General features: G+C 41.6%; 1 protein-coding gene across 1 annotated transcript in view; it reads right to left on the reverse strand.

Moving 5' to 3' along the window:
- LOC309858418 (spatacsin-like) overlaps positions 1–14,674 on the reverse strand; it is a 54,015-nt gene that overhangs the window by 7,273 nt on the left and 32,068 nt on the right. Inside the window, exons 16-19 of the mRNA XM_082751121.1 lie at positions 11,165–11,327; positions 8,743–8,957; positions 7,545–8,295; positions 455–594 (exon numbers count right to left, since the gene is read on the reverse strand). Coding sequence (XP_082607247.1) covers positions 455–594; positions 7,545–8,295; positions 8,743–8,957; positions 11,165–11,327 — 1,269 coding nt within the window. The remainder of the gene's footprint in view (positions 1–454; positions 595–7,544; positions 8,296–8,742; positions 8,958–11,164; positions 11,328–14,674) is intronic.

Consider the following 14,674-nt stretch of genomic DNA (forward strand, 5'->3'; position numbering starts at 1 on the left):
TGTTTTTGCCCCTTAATCAGTACAAAGTCACAGACAATTCTCAGCTGCTTGGGTTCCTGTTTTTATAGTCCTCACATTCCATTTTGTTGTATTTTTCCAACTCATTTCGGCTTCTCCCCTGTGGAAATCCCCCAACAATCCTGAAACCAACCAAGATAGCACGGCCAGAAGGGATCTTTAGGGTTAGGTCATGTACAGATGGAGAACCAGGAACCCAGAGGTGTGGAATGCCTTGCCCTCGCTCTGGCTGGATGGGCCACAGCCAGGACTCAAAAGGCCCGGCTGGCCTGGCATCTGCCCCGTATTCCCAGGGATGCGTTTACAGGGGCCAACATCCCCATGAGTCATCTGCTCCCATATCATGATTATCATGTGAAAGGCCAAGTTGGCAGCATCCAAAATCTACCTCCAACTTCCTGCTCCCCTCCCCCCGCCCCACCACCGGAGCACGTACCTTGGCAAGTTCATACAGACACAGGACCTGCCGGCAGTAGTTCTTCCCATGGAGGCATTTGCTTGTCAGAGTTTCCAGATTAGTCACCACTTCATCACTGGGGGGCAGCATCACAAACGACTGACTATCCAAACTCGAAGCTGGAAGTAGATACAGGTCTGAGAAGGGGCTTAAAGCTGCCAAGTGGAGGTCTCCTCCCAACGCCCAAGATACCACCTCTCCACTCACAGCTTCTTTCATTGCATCCCTGTGACCCTCCCTGGGTCTGGGACCACTTCTGACTGGGCCCATACCCCACTTGAGCTTATTTCATCGCCATCTTTGAGGGGATCCCAGCCTGGGAGCCTCACAGGCTACTAGACTCAAAGCCACCTAATGAAAACACTAGATCATCACCAAAGATGTCTGCTAAACTCTCTTCCACACACCCTCCCCCTTTTCTCTAATATCACGTAAGTCACCAGGTCTAGCTGACTGTGTCTCCAAAACATGTCCCCGGTCACAGGCTCCCTTACGGTCTTCATGACCCTGAGTGTGAGAGGCTGCTACCGGGTCCTGCTGCCGGCTGCGCCTCCCCACATCAATCTCCCACAGATCCAGGAGAGTCTTTCCAAAATGCCCATCACAAAAACCAAGGCTCATCTGGATAAAAGCCTGAAAGGCATGATAAAAGAACTAAAATCCATTCCAGATTTTTGAAAAGAAACAAAAAGAGCTTTTAGCTGAAAATAGAAGAAAATGGTCTGAATTTGAGAAAGTGTTCCTATTAGGGGAAAAAGTATTAAAGAGTATTTAGGTCACACTGTTCCTTGTAACAAAAACACAATTGAAAAATTTAAGTATCGGGCGCCTGGGTGGCTCAGTGGGTTAAGCCGCTGCCTTCGGCTCAGGTCATGATCTCAGGGTCCTGGGATCGAGACCCCGCATCGGGCTCTCTGCTCAGCAGGGAGCCTGCTTCCTCTTCTCTCTCTCTCTGCCTGCCTTTCTGCCTACTTGTGATCTCTCTGTCAAATAAATAAATAAAATCTTAAAAAAAAAATTTAAGTATGTACCAATAAAGTACTGTTAAATAATAAAAGTTTAAGTAAAATTATAATTTAAGTGTATATCAATATACAGCATTAAATAGTATATCCATACAGAATACTCTGCAGCCATTAAAAAGAATGAGGTCAATACATGTATACTGACAGGAAAAAAATGTAGAACTTAAGTTTCTTAAGTTAAACTTAAGTTAATGATATAACTTAAGTTTTGTAAAAAAAAATAAATGGGGTGTATGTGTGCACATAACATGTGTAAACCCACACAGAGAAAACAACACATCCCAACTGAGTAAAAGACATTATTCTGGGGAACTTGGTGGGGGTGGTAGATGGCTACTGGGAGAATGATTTTCACTTTGTACTTTATGCACTTCCTTACTGTGATCTGTTACAATAAGCATGGAATACTTTTGCATTTAAGATATTACACATTTTAAAATATGCTTTAAAGACCAAAAAGTAAGTAAGTAACAACTAAGACCGGGTAATTCCCTGCTTAAAGTCCTTCACTGGGGTTCCAGATGGAGGGCCAGTAGAGGCAGTTCACCGCACCCGGTCTCACCAACCGAACTCGGTGTAAATTCCAGCACACAGCAGGATGCATGAAATGACACAAATGATCATCTTTTCCCCTCTAGTAACCTCTAGCCTGAATGCAATGCTGCCTGAAACCCAAAACTAAGCGCTAACTCTGGCAGAGAGAGAGCACGCACTCCACAATCACAGTCAGGGAACAGGAGAGGGAGCTCCTAAGGGCTTTCTCCTCTCAGCTCCCCAGCAGCCCCGGGGCTATGGTGGGAGGGGCTGCAGCAGCAGCTGCTAAGATCCCAAACTCAGAGCCTAATCTTATTTTTAGATTCGGCTGCTCTGGGCCCCAGACGATGCAGTGAACCCGTGTTTCCTTTCGCATTATCCTCCTGTCTGCTGGCCCAGGATACAGGTGTGGTCAGGGGCGTGCTAACAGAACGAGGGAGCTAGAACTCCAGCTTTGGGCCATAAGATGACAAAGGGAAGCCTCAGGAAGCAAGGAAATACCTGGGAGAGAGATTCAGAAAGCCACACAATAAAGCTGTTTATCAATTCCAGGGCTCACACCTGGGCTTTGCATCTGGAGATCTGCTCCCTGTCAGTGTAGCAAGACCCTGAAAGCTGAATTCACAGACCACCACCCAGGCTGAGGACTGTGCCGCATATACACGCCACAGATCTGAACAGCACCACAAAGAGGCTGGAAGCCCAACTGATAGTAGAACCACAGGCAAAAGAAAGTGGGTTGGAACTTGCAGCCCAAACCTAACCAGGTCAACTATCTGCTGAAAAATTTTTGAAAGATTAAAAATTTTAAAAATCCCCATTCCCCATAAGATTTAAACAAGCACCCAGAATCTCATAACATACTTTCCAAAATTACTCAACATACAAAAATCCTGCAGTAAAACCTCAATTCATAGGAGAAAAGACAATCAACAGATGACACCTAGTACTAAAATGACATAGATGGGGGCGCCTGGGTGGCTGTCATTGGGCCTCTGCCTTCAGATGGGTCATGATTGGGCTCCCCGCTCAGCAGGAAGCCTGCTTCTCACTCACCCACTCCCCCTGCCTGTGTTTCCTTCTTACTGTGTCTCTCCCTATCACGTAAATAAATAAAACCTTAAAAAATAAATAAAATGACATAAACGTTGAAGTTACCTGATAGTTTAAATCAGCTATTATACAAAGTGTTACAACAATTATAAATGTTCTTGAGACAGACTGAAAAACAAAAAGTCTCAAAGAAACAGAAGGTATAAAGAAGAAAATGGAAATTTTGGAAGTGAAAAATAACTGAAATTTTAAAATCATAGAAATAAACTCAACAGCAGCATGCAAATACCAGAGGAAAGAGTTACTGAAACTGAAGATGGACAAACAGAAATTATCCAATATGGGGGAAAAAAAATTCCAATCTCAATAAGAAAGAGAAAAAAAAAATTGGAAAAAAAAAACCAGAGTAAAGTCTAAAGGACTTGTAAGACAGCAGAAATAAGAGTTCTGTGGTTTGCGTCACTGACATCCCAGAAGGGAAAGACTACGAGTATAGTGCTGAAAAAGTCTTTGAAAACATAAAATATAATGTCTGAAAACTACTTAAATTTGATGAAACATCTAAACGCAATCATTCAAGAATGTTCAGTGAACCCCAAACAGGATAAACTCAAAGAAATACATACCCCTCATGTAAAATCAAACTGCTGAAGATTAAACATAGAAAAAAATCTTGAAAGCAACCAGAGAAAAATGCATTATCTATAGGGGGATAATTCAAATGACTGCAGATTATTCATCAGATACCATGGAGATCAAAAGTTGTACAACATTTTTAAGCACTGAAAAAAAATTATGAATTTTCTATATCCAGCAAAAATCATCCTCCAGGAATGAAGGTGAAATAGACATTCTCAGATGAAGCTAAACAATGAAGAAAAACTAAGAGAATGTGTTACTAGCAGACAACTAGAATCACTAAAGGAATCACTAAAGGAGAATCACTAAAGGAAGTCCTTCAGACAGAGGGAAGAGAAACTAGAAGGAAACTTGGAACAACAGGAATGAAGGAAAAGCAAAATAAATTGTAAATTTCTGAGTAAATATAATTATTCTCCTCTTGAGTTTTTAAAAATATGTTTTTTGGTTGAAAGTAAAAATGTGCACTGTTTTATGGGGATTTCAATGTTATGTAGATGTAATATAATAAGACAAGTAGGGCCGCCTGGGTGGCTTAGTTGGCTAAGCGATGGGGACTCTAAGTTTCAGCTCAGGTCATGATCTCAGGGCTGTGAGATCGAGGTCCCTTTCAGATTCTCCTAGCTTGGCTCAGACTCTGCTTGAGATTCTCTGCCCCTCCCTCCGCCCCCACCCCCCCATAGCTTGTACACAGGTGCATGTGCTCTCAAAATAAAAAGAAAAGAAAAGTAAGACATAAAGGCAAAGAAGTGACTTTATAGGTGGTAAGGTTTCTACATTCCAGCTGAGGTAGTAAAATACTGATTTTAGTACACTGTAAAAAATGTTTAATGTAATCCACAAACCAACCAACGAAAAACCTATGCAAAGCTACATAGTCAAAATTAGAATAAATTAAAATGGAAGACTAAAAAATGTTCAAATAACCCAAAGGCAGGAAAAAATGTTTCTTCAAAAACCACAAACTCTTCAAAGGTGAAAAAGATAACCTAATTAGTTGTATAACTAAGAAAGAAATTAAATTTGTAGTTTAAAGTCTTCCAATGTGGGGCACATGGGTGGCTCAGTGGGTTAGACTCTGCCTTCGGCTCAGGTCATGATCCCAGGGTCCTGGGATCGAGCCCCGCATCGGGCTCTCTGCTCAGCAGGGAGCCTGCTTTCCTTCCCCTCTCTCTGTCTGCCTCTCTGTCTACTTGTGATCTCTGTCAAATAAATAGATAAAATCTTTAAAAAAATTATTTATAAAAAATAAAAAAATAAAAAAAGTCTTCTAAACCATAAATCTCCAGGTTCAGATGGTTTTACTAGTAAATTCTACTGACTACCTGAAGAGGAACTAACACCAATTCCATTACAATGTCTTCCAAAGGAATAAAAAACAAAACAAAACAGAAGAGGAAGGTGTGCTTTCCAACTCATGAAACCAGCATTACCCAGATACATAAACCAGACAAAGCGTACCCCCCAAAAAAGTACAGGTCAATATTCCTCATGAATATAAATGTAAACATTTTCAAAGTAGAAAACTGATTATAATAATGTATCTAAAAGTTGTAATGCACTATGACTAAGTGGGATTTATCTTGGGAAGGAAAAGCTCGTGTAATATTTTAAGATTAATGTAATCTACCTAATGTAATCAATAGTCTAAAGAAAAAACCTGATATAATCATATCAATAGATGCAGAAAAAAATGACAAAATTCAATACTGATTCATGATAAAAAGACTCTAACAAACTAGTGATAGAAGGGAACTTCCTCAACATGACAAAGATTATCTTCAAAAAACCTATAGCTGGGGCTCCTGGGTGGCTCAGTGGGTTGGGGCCTCTGACTTCGGCTCGGGTCATGATCCCAGGGTTCTGGGATCGAGCCCCGTGTCGGGCTCTCTGCTTGGCAGGGAGCCTGCTTCCCCTTCTCCTCTCTCTCTCTGCCTGCGTCTCCACCTAGTTGTGATTTCTGTCAAATAAATAAATAAAATCTTTAAAAAAAACACACAAAATCTATAGCTAATATCATACTTAACTATGAAAGACTGAATGCTTTCAAAGACAGTCTCTTTAACAAATGGTGCTGGGAAAACTGGACAGCTACATGGATAAGAATGAAACTGGATCCTTTCTTATACCACACACACACACACAAAATTCACAATGGATTAGAGATCTAAATGTGAGATCTGAAACCATAAAATTCTTAGAAGAAAACATAGGCAGCAATCTCTCTGACAGCTGTAGAAATATTTTTCCACATGTCTCCTCAGGCAAGCGAGAAAAAGCAAAATTAAATTATTGACAATACACTAAAATAAGAAGCTTTTACGCAGCAAATGAAACCATCAACAAAACAAAATACAGACTACTGAATGGGACAAGATATTTGGAAATACGTAGCTGATAAGGGGTTAATACATACAGAACTTCTATAAACCAACACCAAAAACCCCACAAATAATCCAACTAAAAAATTACAAGACATGAATAGACGTTTTTCCAAAGACATAAAGTTGGCCAAAAGACACATGAAAAGATGCTCAACATACCTCATCATTGGGGAAATGCAAATCAAAATCACAATGAGATATCACTTTATATCTGTCAGAATGGCTAAAATAATAAAACAACAACAACACAAGAAATAACAAGTGTTGGTGAGGAAAAGGAATCCTTGTGCATTCCTGGTGGGAATCCCAGCTGGTGTAGCACTGTGGAAGACAGTGTGGAGGTTTCTCAAAAAATTAAAAATAGATCTACCCTATGATCCAGTAATTCCACTACTGGGTATTTACCCAAAGAACACAAAAGCATTAATTCAAAAAGATATATGCACCCCTATGTTTGCTGCAGCATTATTTATAACAATCAGGATATGGAACCAACCCAAGTGTCTATTCACAGATGAATAAAGAAGATGTGGTGCATGTATGTGTGTACACACACACACACACACACACAGAAATACTACTCAGCCATAAGAAAGAATGAAATCTTGCCATTTGCAACAATATGGATGGATTTAGAGGGATAATGCTAAGACATTCAGAAAAAGAAATACCATATAATTTCACTGATACATGGGATTCAAGAAACAAATGAACAAAGAACAAAAGAGACAAAAAATACTCTTAACTATACAGAACAAACTGATGGCTACCAGAGGAGAGGTGGGTGCAGGGATGGATGAAACTGGTGAAGGCCATTAAGATTCCACTTATCCTGATGAGCAATGAGTAATGTTTAAACATGTTGAATCACACTGTACACCTGAAACTATACTGTTTGTTAATCATACTTGAATTTAAAAAAAAAGGCTGAATGCTCTCTACCTAAAATCTGTAACAAGGCAACGTCATACCAGAAGTCCTAGCCAGGGCAATAAAGGGAGACAAAGAAATAATACGCATTCGGATTGGAAAAGAAGATATAAAACCATCTCTATTAGATAGTATTGTCTCTAGAAAATACTAAGGAATCTATAAGAAAACCCCTAGGATAAGCAAGTTTAGCAAGGTCATAGGATATAAGAGTAACACAAAAATCAGTATATTTCTATATACCATCAATGTACAATTAGAAACACGACTAATGGTATAGAATAAATTTCAATGAACTAGCTACAAGTCAAGTAGATTCCCTCCAACTTGGATATACAGCTAGTTAAAAAACTTAAGTTTCTATTTCACTGACAAGTTAACTACCTAGTTTATGGATTACCCTTGACTTGTTCAACCAGTCTGCCAAAAGGAACCGCTTCCTTCCGGGAAAGAGGGCCCACAGCTCTGTTCGGGACTCAGGGATGTTTGCTCTCCTTCACTTACTGCTTTGGACTTTTCTTAGTGGAGTGCCAGGTTCTTCTTCCTCAAGCCGCTGGGTGCTTTGGAGGATAGCACGGATCTCTGGGTGCAGGCCATCCACACTAGCTTCCCCGGCAGCCAGTGCTCTGCAGTGCAACACCAAGGTGACATCTTGATTGTAGAAATGAAAATACCGACACACTCTACTTGCTTCATGGACACAGCCATCATCCAATAGGCGCCCAATCAGAGAGTTAAGGGACTCCTGTTCCTTCCAATCCAGTCTGCTCTCACAAGTCTCTTTGGGTGGAAGGCCATTAAGTTCTAAATATTTTGCTGTGTTCAGAGCAGCCAACATGGAGAGGGAAAACTTGTGGGCTATACTATCAAAGGATGGCTCCCCACTAGTTGAGATGTGCTGAGGAAACCTGGGCTCTGCGTCATCCTGTTTCTCTCTGAGGGCATGCTGGGCAATGCGGCAGTGCCAGATCTGCTTCTCCAGCTCCTCCAGCTCCTCCTCAGGCCCTGGGGCCTCCTGAGCAAGCCAGTGAGCCGCCAGTGTGAGCAGCAGACGGCGCTCCTCCAGGCCAGGCGGGGCGCTCCTCCCTGGGGCCTCAGGGGACTCCTGGGCCTGAGCTGAGAAAAAGGAAGCAGCTGCTCTGCTTGAAATGGCATTTTTCTTAAAATTCTCATGACACTTTGTCCAGAAGTCAATTCTTGCTTGTTTCAGGACCCACTGATCGGTGTGTTGTAAGGTCTGCATTTCCTGTGTTATCTGTGAAATTTAATAAAACACTTATTAGCCCCTCCTGGATAAAGAAGTATCAGTAATGCTAATGCTCCCTCGGTAGGCTGTACTAGTCAAAGCCAAATCAAGTCCAAGAACATAAGACTCGGCTACAGATGATCCTGGATATTTTATCTGGAAAGTTAAACTATGAAAAGCAATTCTACATTTATCTAATTGAAGGGGGTTCAAGACGAAGCCATCCCATATTTAATTCTATTCAAAGCATAAGAGTTGTAGCACATCCTGTAAGCTAACCTTGGTTTCAAGCACACATTCTACACTAATGGGCGTCCCGGGGCTCATCCATTTCTGAAAGTCATGTGTGTATCCAAAGTAAAAAAGCCTCTCCTATATATCACTTATCTCATCTGATTCTGCTTAATGCTAGATCAAAAAGCTAAGATTTCAAATAACTTAAAAGACTAATGATACCTCTTCAATAACCAAGTTGTCCACAGGTAGTTCGGCTAATTCTGCTACTCTTCTGGCCAAAGCAAACCGTCCCTCTGTCTCCAGTTTCTCCAAAATAGATTTACATTCGTGCTGGAAATTCTCAAGGCTGTAGCTGCTAATAATTACATGATTAATGGCTATGGATGTGTCCTTTAAAATTTGGCTAAGGACAAAGAGCTTCTTCACATCTGGACCTGTGCCAAAGAGAAGAGGGTATAAAACATTTTATCAGTAAAATGCTGCTATCAGAGTGAAAGTATGTATGTTTAACACAATAATGTGAGTAAAAGAAAACACAAAAAACGATTTTTATACTCTGGCTGGCTAGCAGATGAAGCCATAAGCCATCTCCTATATAGTAAGAACTTGCAAGATTCACGTAGGGACTCCATCTACACAGCTGCCTTTATACTCAGGGTGGGGAGTCAGTAGTCCTGTTATGTGGTAGCGAAGATCTGGTCATTCATTCAGGCCAACCCCACCACTTTCTCAATTTTTCTCCAACGTTGAACACATTTATTTTTATGATCATTTACTTGCTCATTCAGTGCAGACATCATGTGAATTAAGACACAGAAGCGGGGCACCTGGGTAGCTCAGATGGTAGCATCTGCTTTCAGCTCAGGTCATGATCCCAGGGTCTTGGGATCGAGGCCAACATTGGGCTCCCTGCTCAGTGGGGAGCCTGCTTCCCCCTCTCTCTGTGCCCCTCTCCCTGCTATGCTCTCTTCGCTCTGTCAAATAAATAAATAAAATCTTAAAAAAAAAAAAAAGAAAAAAAAGACACAGAACTGGTAGGACAGCTGACACTGCAGCTGGCCAACAGCCAAGTCTCCTCATATTCTGAATGGAGCATCACTTGCTCCTTTGGACAACTACTTAACCAGGGACACCCAGCTGAGTTGGTGTTGTTCTTTTTTTAAAAAAAATTTTTTATTTACTTATTTATTTAGATTTTTAAATTTATTTTTAGATTTTTAAATTTTTTTTTTTTAGATTTTGTTTTTTATTTGACAGAGAGAGACACAGTGACAGAGGGAACACAAGCAGGGGGAGTGGCAGGCAGAGGGAGAAGCAGACTCTCCGAGGAGCACGGAGCCCGATTCAGGGCTCAATCCCAGGACCCCAGGATCATGACCTGAGCCAATGGCAGATGGTTAATAACTGAGCCACCCAGGTGCCCCTAAAGATTTATCTATTAATTGAAGAGCAAGAGCATGGAGCAAGGTGGAGGGGCAGAAAGAGTCTTAAGCAGAGTCCATGCTGAGCACAGAGCCTGATTTGGGGCTCAATGCCATGATCCTGAGATCACGACCTGAGCCAAAACCAAGGACAGGCATGAAAACATTCTGTAGGAGCCTATTCCCAGCGGCACCTGCTGGGCTGTGGTCTGATTTAGGTAGTTCTGGGGACAGGGAGATACCCTGCACAATACCCACCAGTAATGAGATGCTGGGTTTCTTTGTTGACAGCATATAAAACCTAGGATTTTAGAGAAACAATTTCTTTTCTCTAGGCACATGTATGTTATACACACACAGAACACAAATGTGCTATAAAAACAAAACAATTATATGAATAAAAGCAGTATAACAGTTCACAACATAGACAATCCTTGTACTTTTTTAGGATACAGTGACTCTGGCAAGAAAATAGGATGTTCACTTCTGAAAAAAATTAAAATTACTACAGATCACTGAAAACATCTGTATGTTAAAAGGACCAACTATTTGGTCTACAGAGTCATGGACAAGTCCCCTCCTATTGACACTGCATTTTGGAAACACCCCTATTTGTGTCCAGTCCTCAGCCCTGACAGCCCACACCACAGGGACTCAGCCCGGCATTGTCCCTCTTCTGTGCAGATATGAGCTCTGCAGGTGACTACCTGTGAGTTTAAATGTGATAAAATAACCCCAGTCATGAAAAACATCAGAATCTAGTAGGAGACAACAACATAATCATGCAACAGAAACTTAAAATTATCAAGTAGAAAAGAAGGTTAAGGCAGTAATTGGTTTCCAATCTGCAAAAAATAAGCATCACTGGTCTTTGAAAACTTCAAAATGGATTAGTCATTCCTGAAGCAGAGTACGTGACCCCGAGCAACGATGCCATGTTAAGGAATGGCAGTGACAGGGTGGTGACTAGCCAGGGGGGAATGCAGCTGACAAGTCCTCAGAAGAAGACACTTGTATTATTTAGGTTGTCTCTAGTTGTGCTATGTTTCAAATGCTTTAACCATGACTGCAGTTTCCTGCAACCTCTTCTTCATACCTCATTATGGACTGTAAATGTAATGTTATATATCATATGCATTTTCACTTTCTGAACACCCTTCTCAAGTACTTTCAAGATTAAGGAAGCTAATTTCTTAACAACAATTTAAGGACTGTCTTACCATCAGAGAAGAGATTTTCTATTCCAACAAAGAGCTGTAACAACTTCCCCAGTTCATACTGGGTCCCACACTGCTGCAGCATAAGCTTCAGAAGAAAACACACGTGCTCCTTCAGCCATGGGGCAGGGATGGTAGCGTGGACCCCTGTGGCTGCTGTTTCAACCTAGGCAAATAAGAGGGGGTGAGGAAAGCTGCTTTCGCAGGAACAAATCAAAACCTCCAAATGTGGAAAAAGCTAAGAAAGCCACGATACCATGAGTCATCTCCTCTCACAAAGGGGAACGCTTATTCAGGTCCTTTCCAAATGCCAAGAATTGGAAGCACGGCTCAGAGGAGGGGCAAAAATAAGCCCTCCTTGGCAGCTCTGTGGTCTGTCTCTCTGTGGGATGTCCTATTGGAGAGAGCTGTGTGTGTCAAAGTCAAGGATGAACAAGAGACCTAAAGACTGAATGCTAACTATGGAGTGAATGGATGCAAACACCCTCAAGTTAGTGACTGCCCAAGTAATAACCCTGTGGGTTTCTGTGACATTAACCCAACACATTTCACTTAACAGCTTTTGAGAGGGATGTAGGCTTGCCCTAGAGTCCAGAAGATCTGAAATTTACATATTAAGATCTCTTAGAAAGATTTAACGTGGGGTACCTGGCTGGCTCAGCGGGTTAAAGCCTCTGCCTTTGGCTCAGGTCATAATTCCGGGGTCCTGGGATTGAGCCCGGCATCGGACTCTGCTCGGCGGGGAGCCTGCTTCCCCCACTCTCTCTCTGCCTACCTCTCTACCTACTTGTGATCTCTGTCTGTCAAATAAACAGAATCTTTAAAAAAGAAAGAAAGAAAGGGAAAGAAAAGAAAGATTTAACGTTGCCCAACTTATTCTACTTGTTTGCTTGTAGTTTCTACTACCATTAGGGGAGAATCTCGATTAAGAAGTCTGGATTTATGGCACTACAATCGAATGCTAGAAATATTAATAGGAAGATGACCCCAAGTGGGAAGCTACATTAGCTGGAATTAGAGCATGAGTTCTTAGCCTTTACTTACTTGTTACTACTCTTGCTGCTGTTAAGAAGAGGGTCTACAGCAGGCAGGCGATGGAACTGCTCAGAAGAAAAACATACATGGAAGTCAAGGGTGGAGGCAAGGATGGGAGAGGAGCACTGTCCCTCTATAGAGACAAGCTGGAGCAGAGGCAGTCAGGCCAGAGTAAGAAGACCCTGGGAGGTCCTAAATATACAATGAAAAACTATAAAACTCCTAAGAGATAATATAAGAGAAAACGCAGATGACCCTGCGTATGGTGATACCTTCTTAGATACAATGCCAAAGACATTAATTCATGAAAAAAATTGATCAGATTGATTTCATCAAAATTAAAAACTTCAGCTCCACAAAACAGAATCTCAAGAGAATTAGAAGGCTAGCAACAGACTGAGAGAAAATATTTGCGAAAGACACATCTGATGATGGACTATCATCCAAAATACACAAAGAACTCTTGAAGTGGCAAACAAACAAACAAACAAACAACAATTCTTTTTTTTTTTTTTTAAGATTTTATTTATTTCTTTGGCAGAAACAGATTACAAGTAGGCAGAGAGGCAGACAGAGAGAGAGGAGGATGCAGGCTCCCTGCTGAGCAGTGAGCCCGATGCGGGACTGGATCCCAGGACCCTGAGATCATGACCCAAGCCAAAGGCAGAGGCTTTAACCCACTGAGCCACCCAGGCGCCCCAACAAACAACAATTCTATTAAGAAATAGGCTAGGGGCACCTGGCTGGCTCAGTAGGAAGAGCATGCAAGTCCTGATCTTGGGTTGTGAGTTTGAGCCACATGTTGGGCATATAGTTTATTTTTAAAAAGATAGGCTGAAGACCTTAATAGATACCTCACCAAAGAAGATATACAGATGACAAATAAACATGTGAAAAGATGCTCTACATCATATGCAAGTTAAAACAATGACATATTATAACATACCTATTAGAATGGCCAGAATCTGGAACATTGACAAAACCAAAGGCCAGCAAGGATGTGGATCCACAAAACTATCACACATTGCTGGTGGAGTACAAATGACACAGCCACCTTGGAAGAAAGTATGATGGTCTCTTACAAAACTGAACATACTTTTGCCATTTGATCCAGCAACTGTGCTCCTTGGTATTTACCCAAAAGAGTTAAAAATTTACATCCACACAAAAACCTGCACACAGATGTTTAGAGAAGCTGTATTTTTTTTTTTTTAAGATTTTATTCATTTATTTGAGAGAGAGAGCACACAAGCAGGGGGAGTGGGAGAGGGAGAGGGAGAAGCTGGATCCCTGCTGAGCAGGGATCCCAATGCAGGGCTGATCCCAGGATCCTGGGATCATGACCTGAGCTGAAGGCAGACGCTCAACTGACTGAACCACCCAGGTGTCCCTACAGCAGCTGTATTCTTAAGTGCAAAATCTTGGAAGAAAACACTAAAAAGAAATGAGCTATTAAGCCATGAAAAGACATGGAGGAAACTTAAATGCATCCTGCTAAATGAAAGTAGCCAGTCTGAAAAGTCTACATTCCATGTAATTCCAATTATACCACATTCTGGAAAAGGCAAATGATGGCAATAGTAAAAAGATCAGCAGCTGCCTGGAGTTGGGGGTGGGAAGGGATAAATAGGTAGAGAATAGAAGACTTTTTAGGGCAGTGAGACTACTTTGTAGGACATGAGAACAATGCATGTATGCCATTATACATTTCTCCAAATGTATATCCAAATATATATCCAAAGAATGCACAACACCGAGGCAAACAATGGATTAGGGGTGATTATTATGTGTCACTATAGGTGCATCCTTGGTAACAAATGGACTGCTCTGGTAAGTAATATTGATAAGGTGGAGGCTCTAAATGTGTGTGGGGGGGATATACGGGGAATCTCTTAACTTTCCTCTTAATTTTGTGATTAACTAAAATTGCTCTAAGAAATAAATTTCTTGGAATGCCTGAGTGGCTCAGTCATTAAGCAACTGCCTTTGGCTCAGGTCATGATCTCAGTATCCTGGGATCAAGCCCCATACTGGGCTCCCTGATCAACAGGGAGCCTGCTTCTCCCTCTCCAGCTCCCTCATGCTTGTGTTCCCTCTCTTATTATCTCTTTGTCATAAATAAATAAAATCTTAAAAAAAAATGATGGTGGCATTGGGCAGGGGGCTGTAGAGTGATAAAGTACCAGGATCTGACTCCTCACTTAGACAAATGCACTGGCAAAATTCGTTCAGTGCAATTATTTTGGAACTCTAGAGCCTGTTGAAGGCTTGCAAGTTCCAGAGGAAGACCTAGTGGAAGGTAAATTGTTAATAATCTTGGTTAATTTCAGTCCCTAGCAGTGGCGGCTACCCACTCCCCACCCCTAGCCACAAGGGAGGCAGCTGTGCAGGTGCATGTTCCTGGAGTAGCTTGCACACAGCTTGTAAGAGTTGCAGGGACAAAAAGGAACCTATCCACCAAGTATCAAAAATTGGTAC

Source organism: Mustela nivalis (assembly GCF_964662115.1).
Source record: "Mustela nivalis genome assembly, contig: HAP1_SCAFFOLD_2358, whole genome shotgun sequence".
NCBI lineage: Eukaryota > Metazoa > Chordata > Mammalia > Carnivora > Mustelidae > Mustela > Mustela nivalis.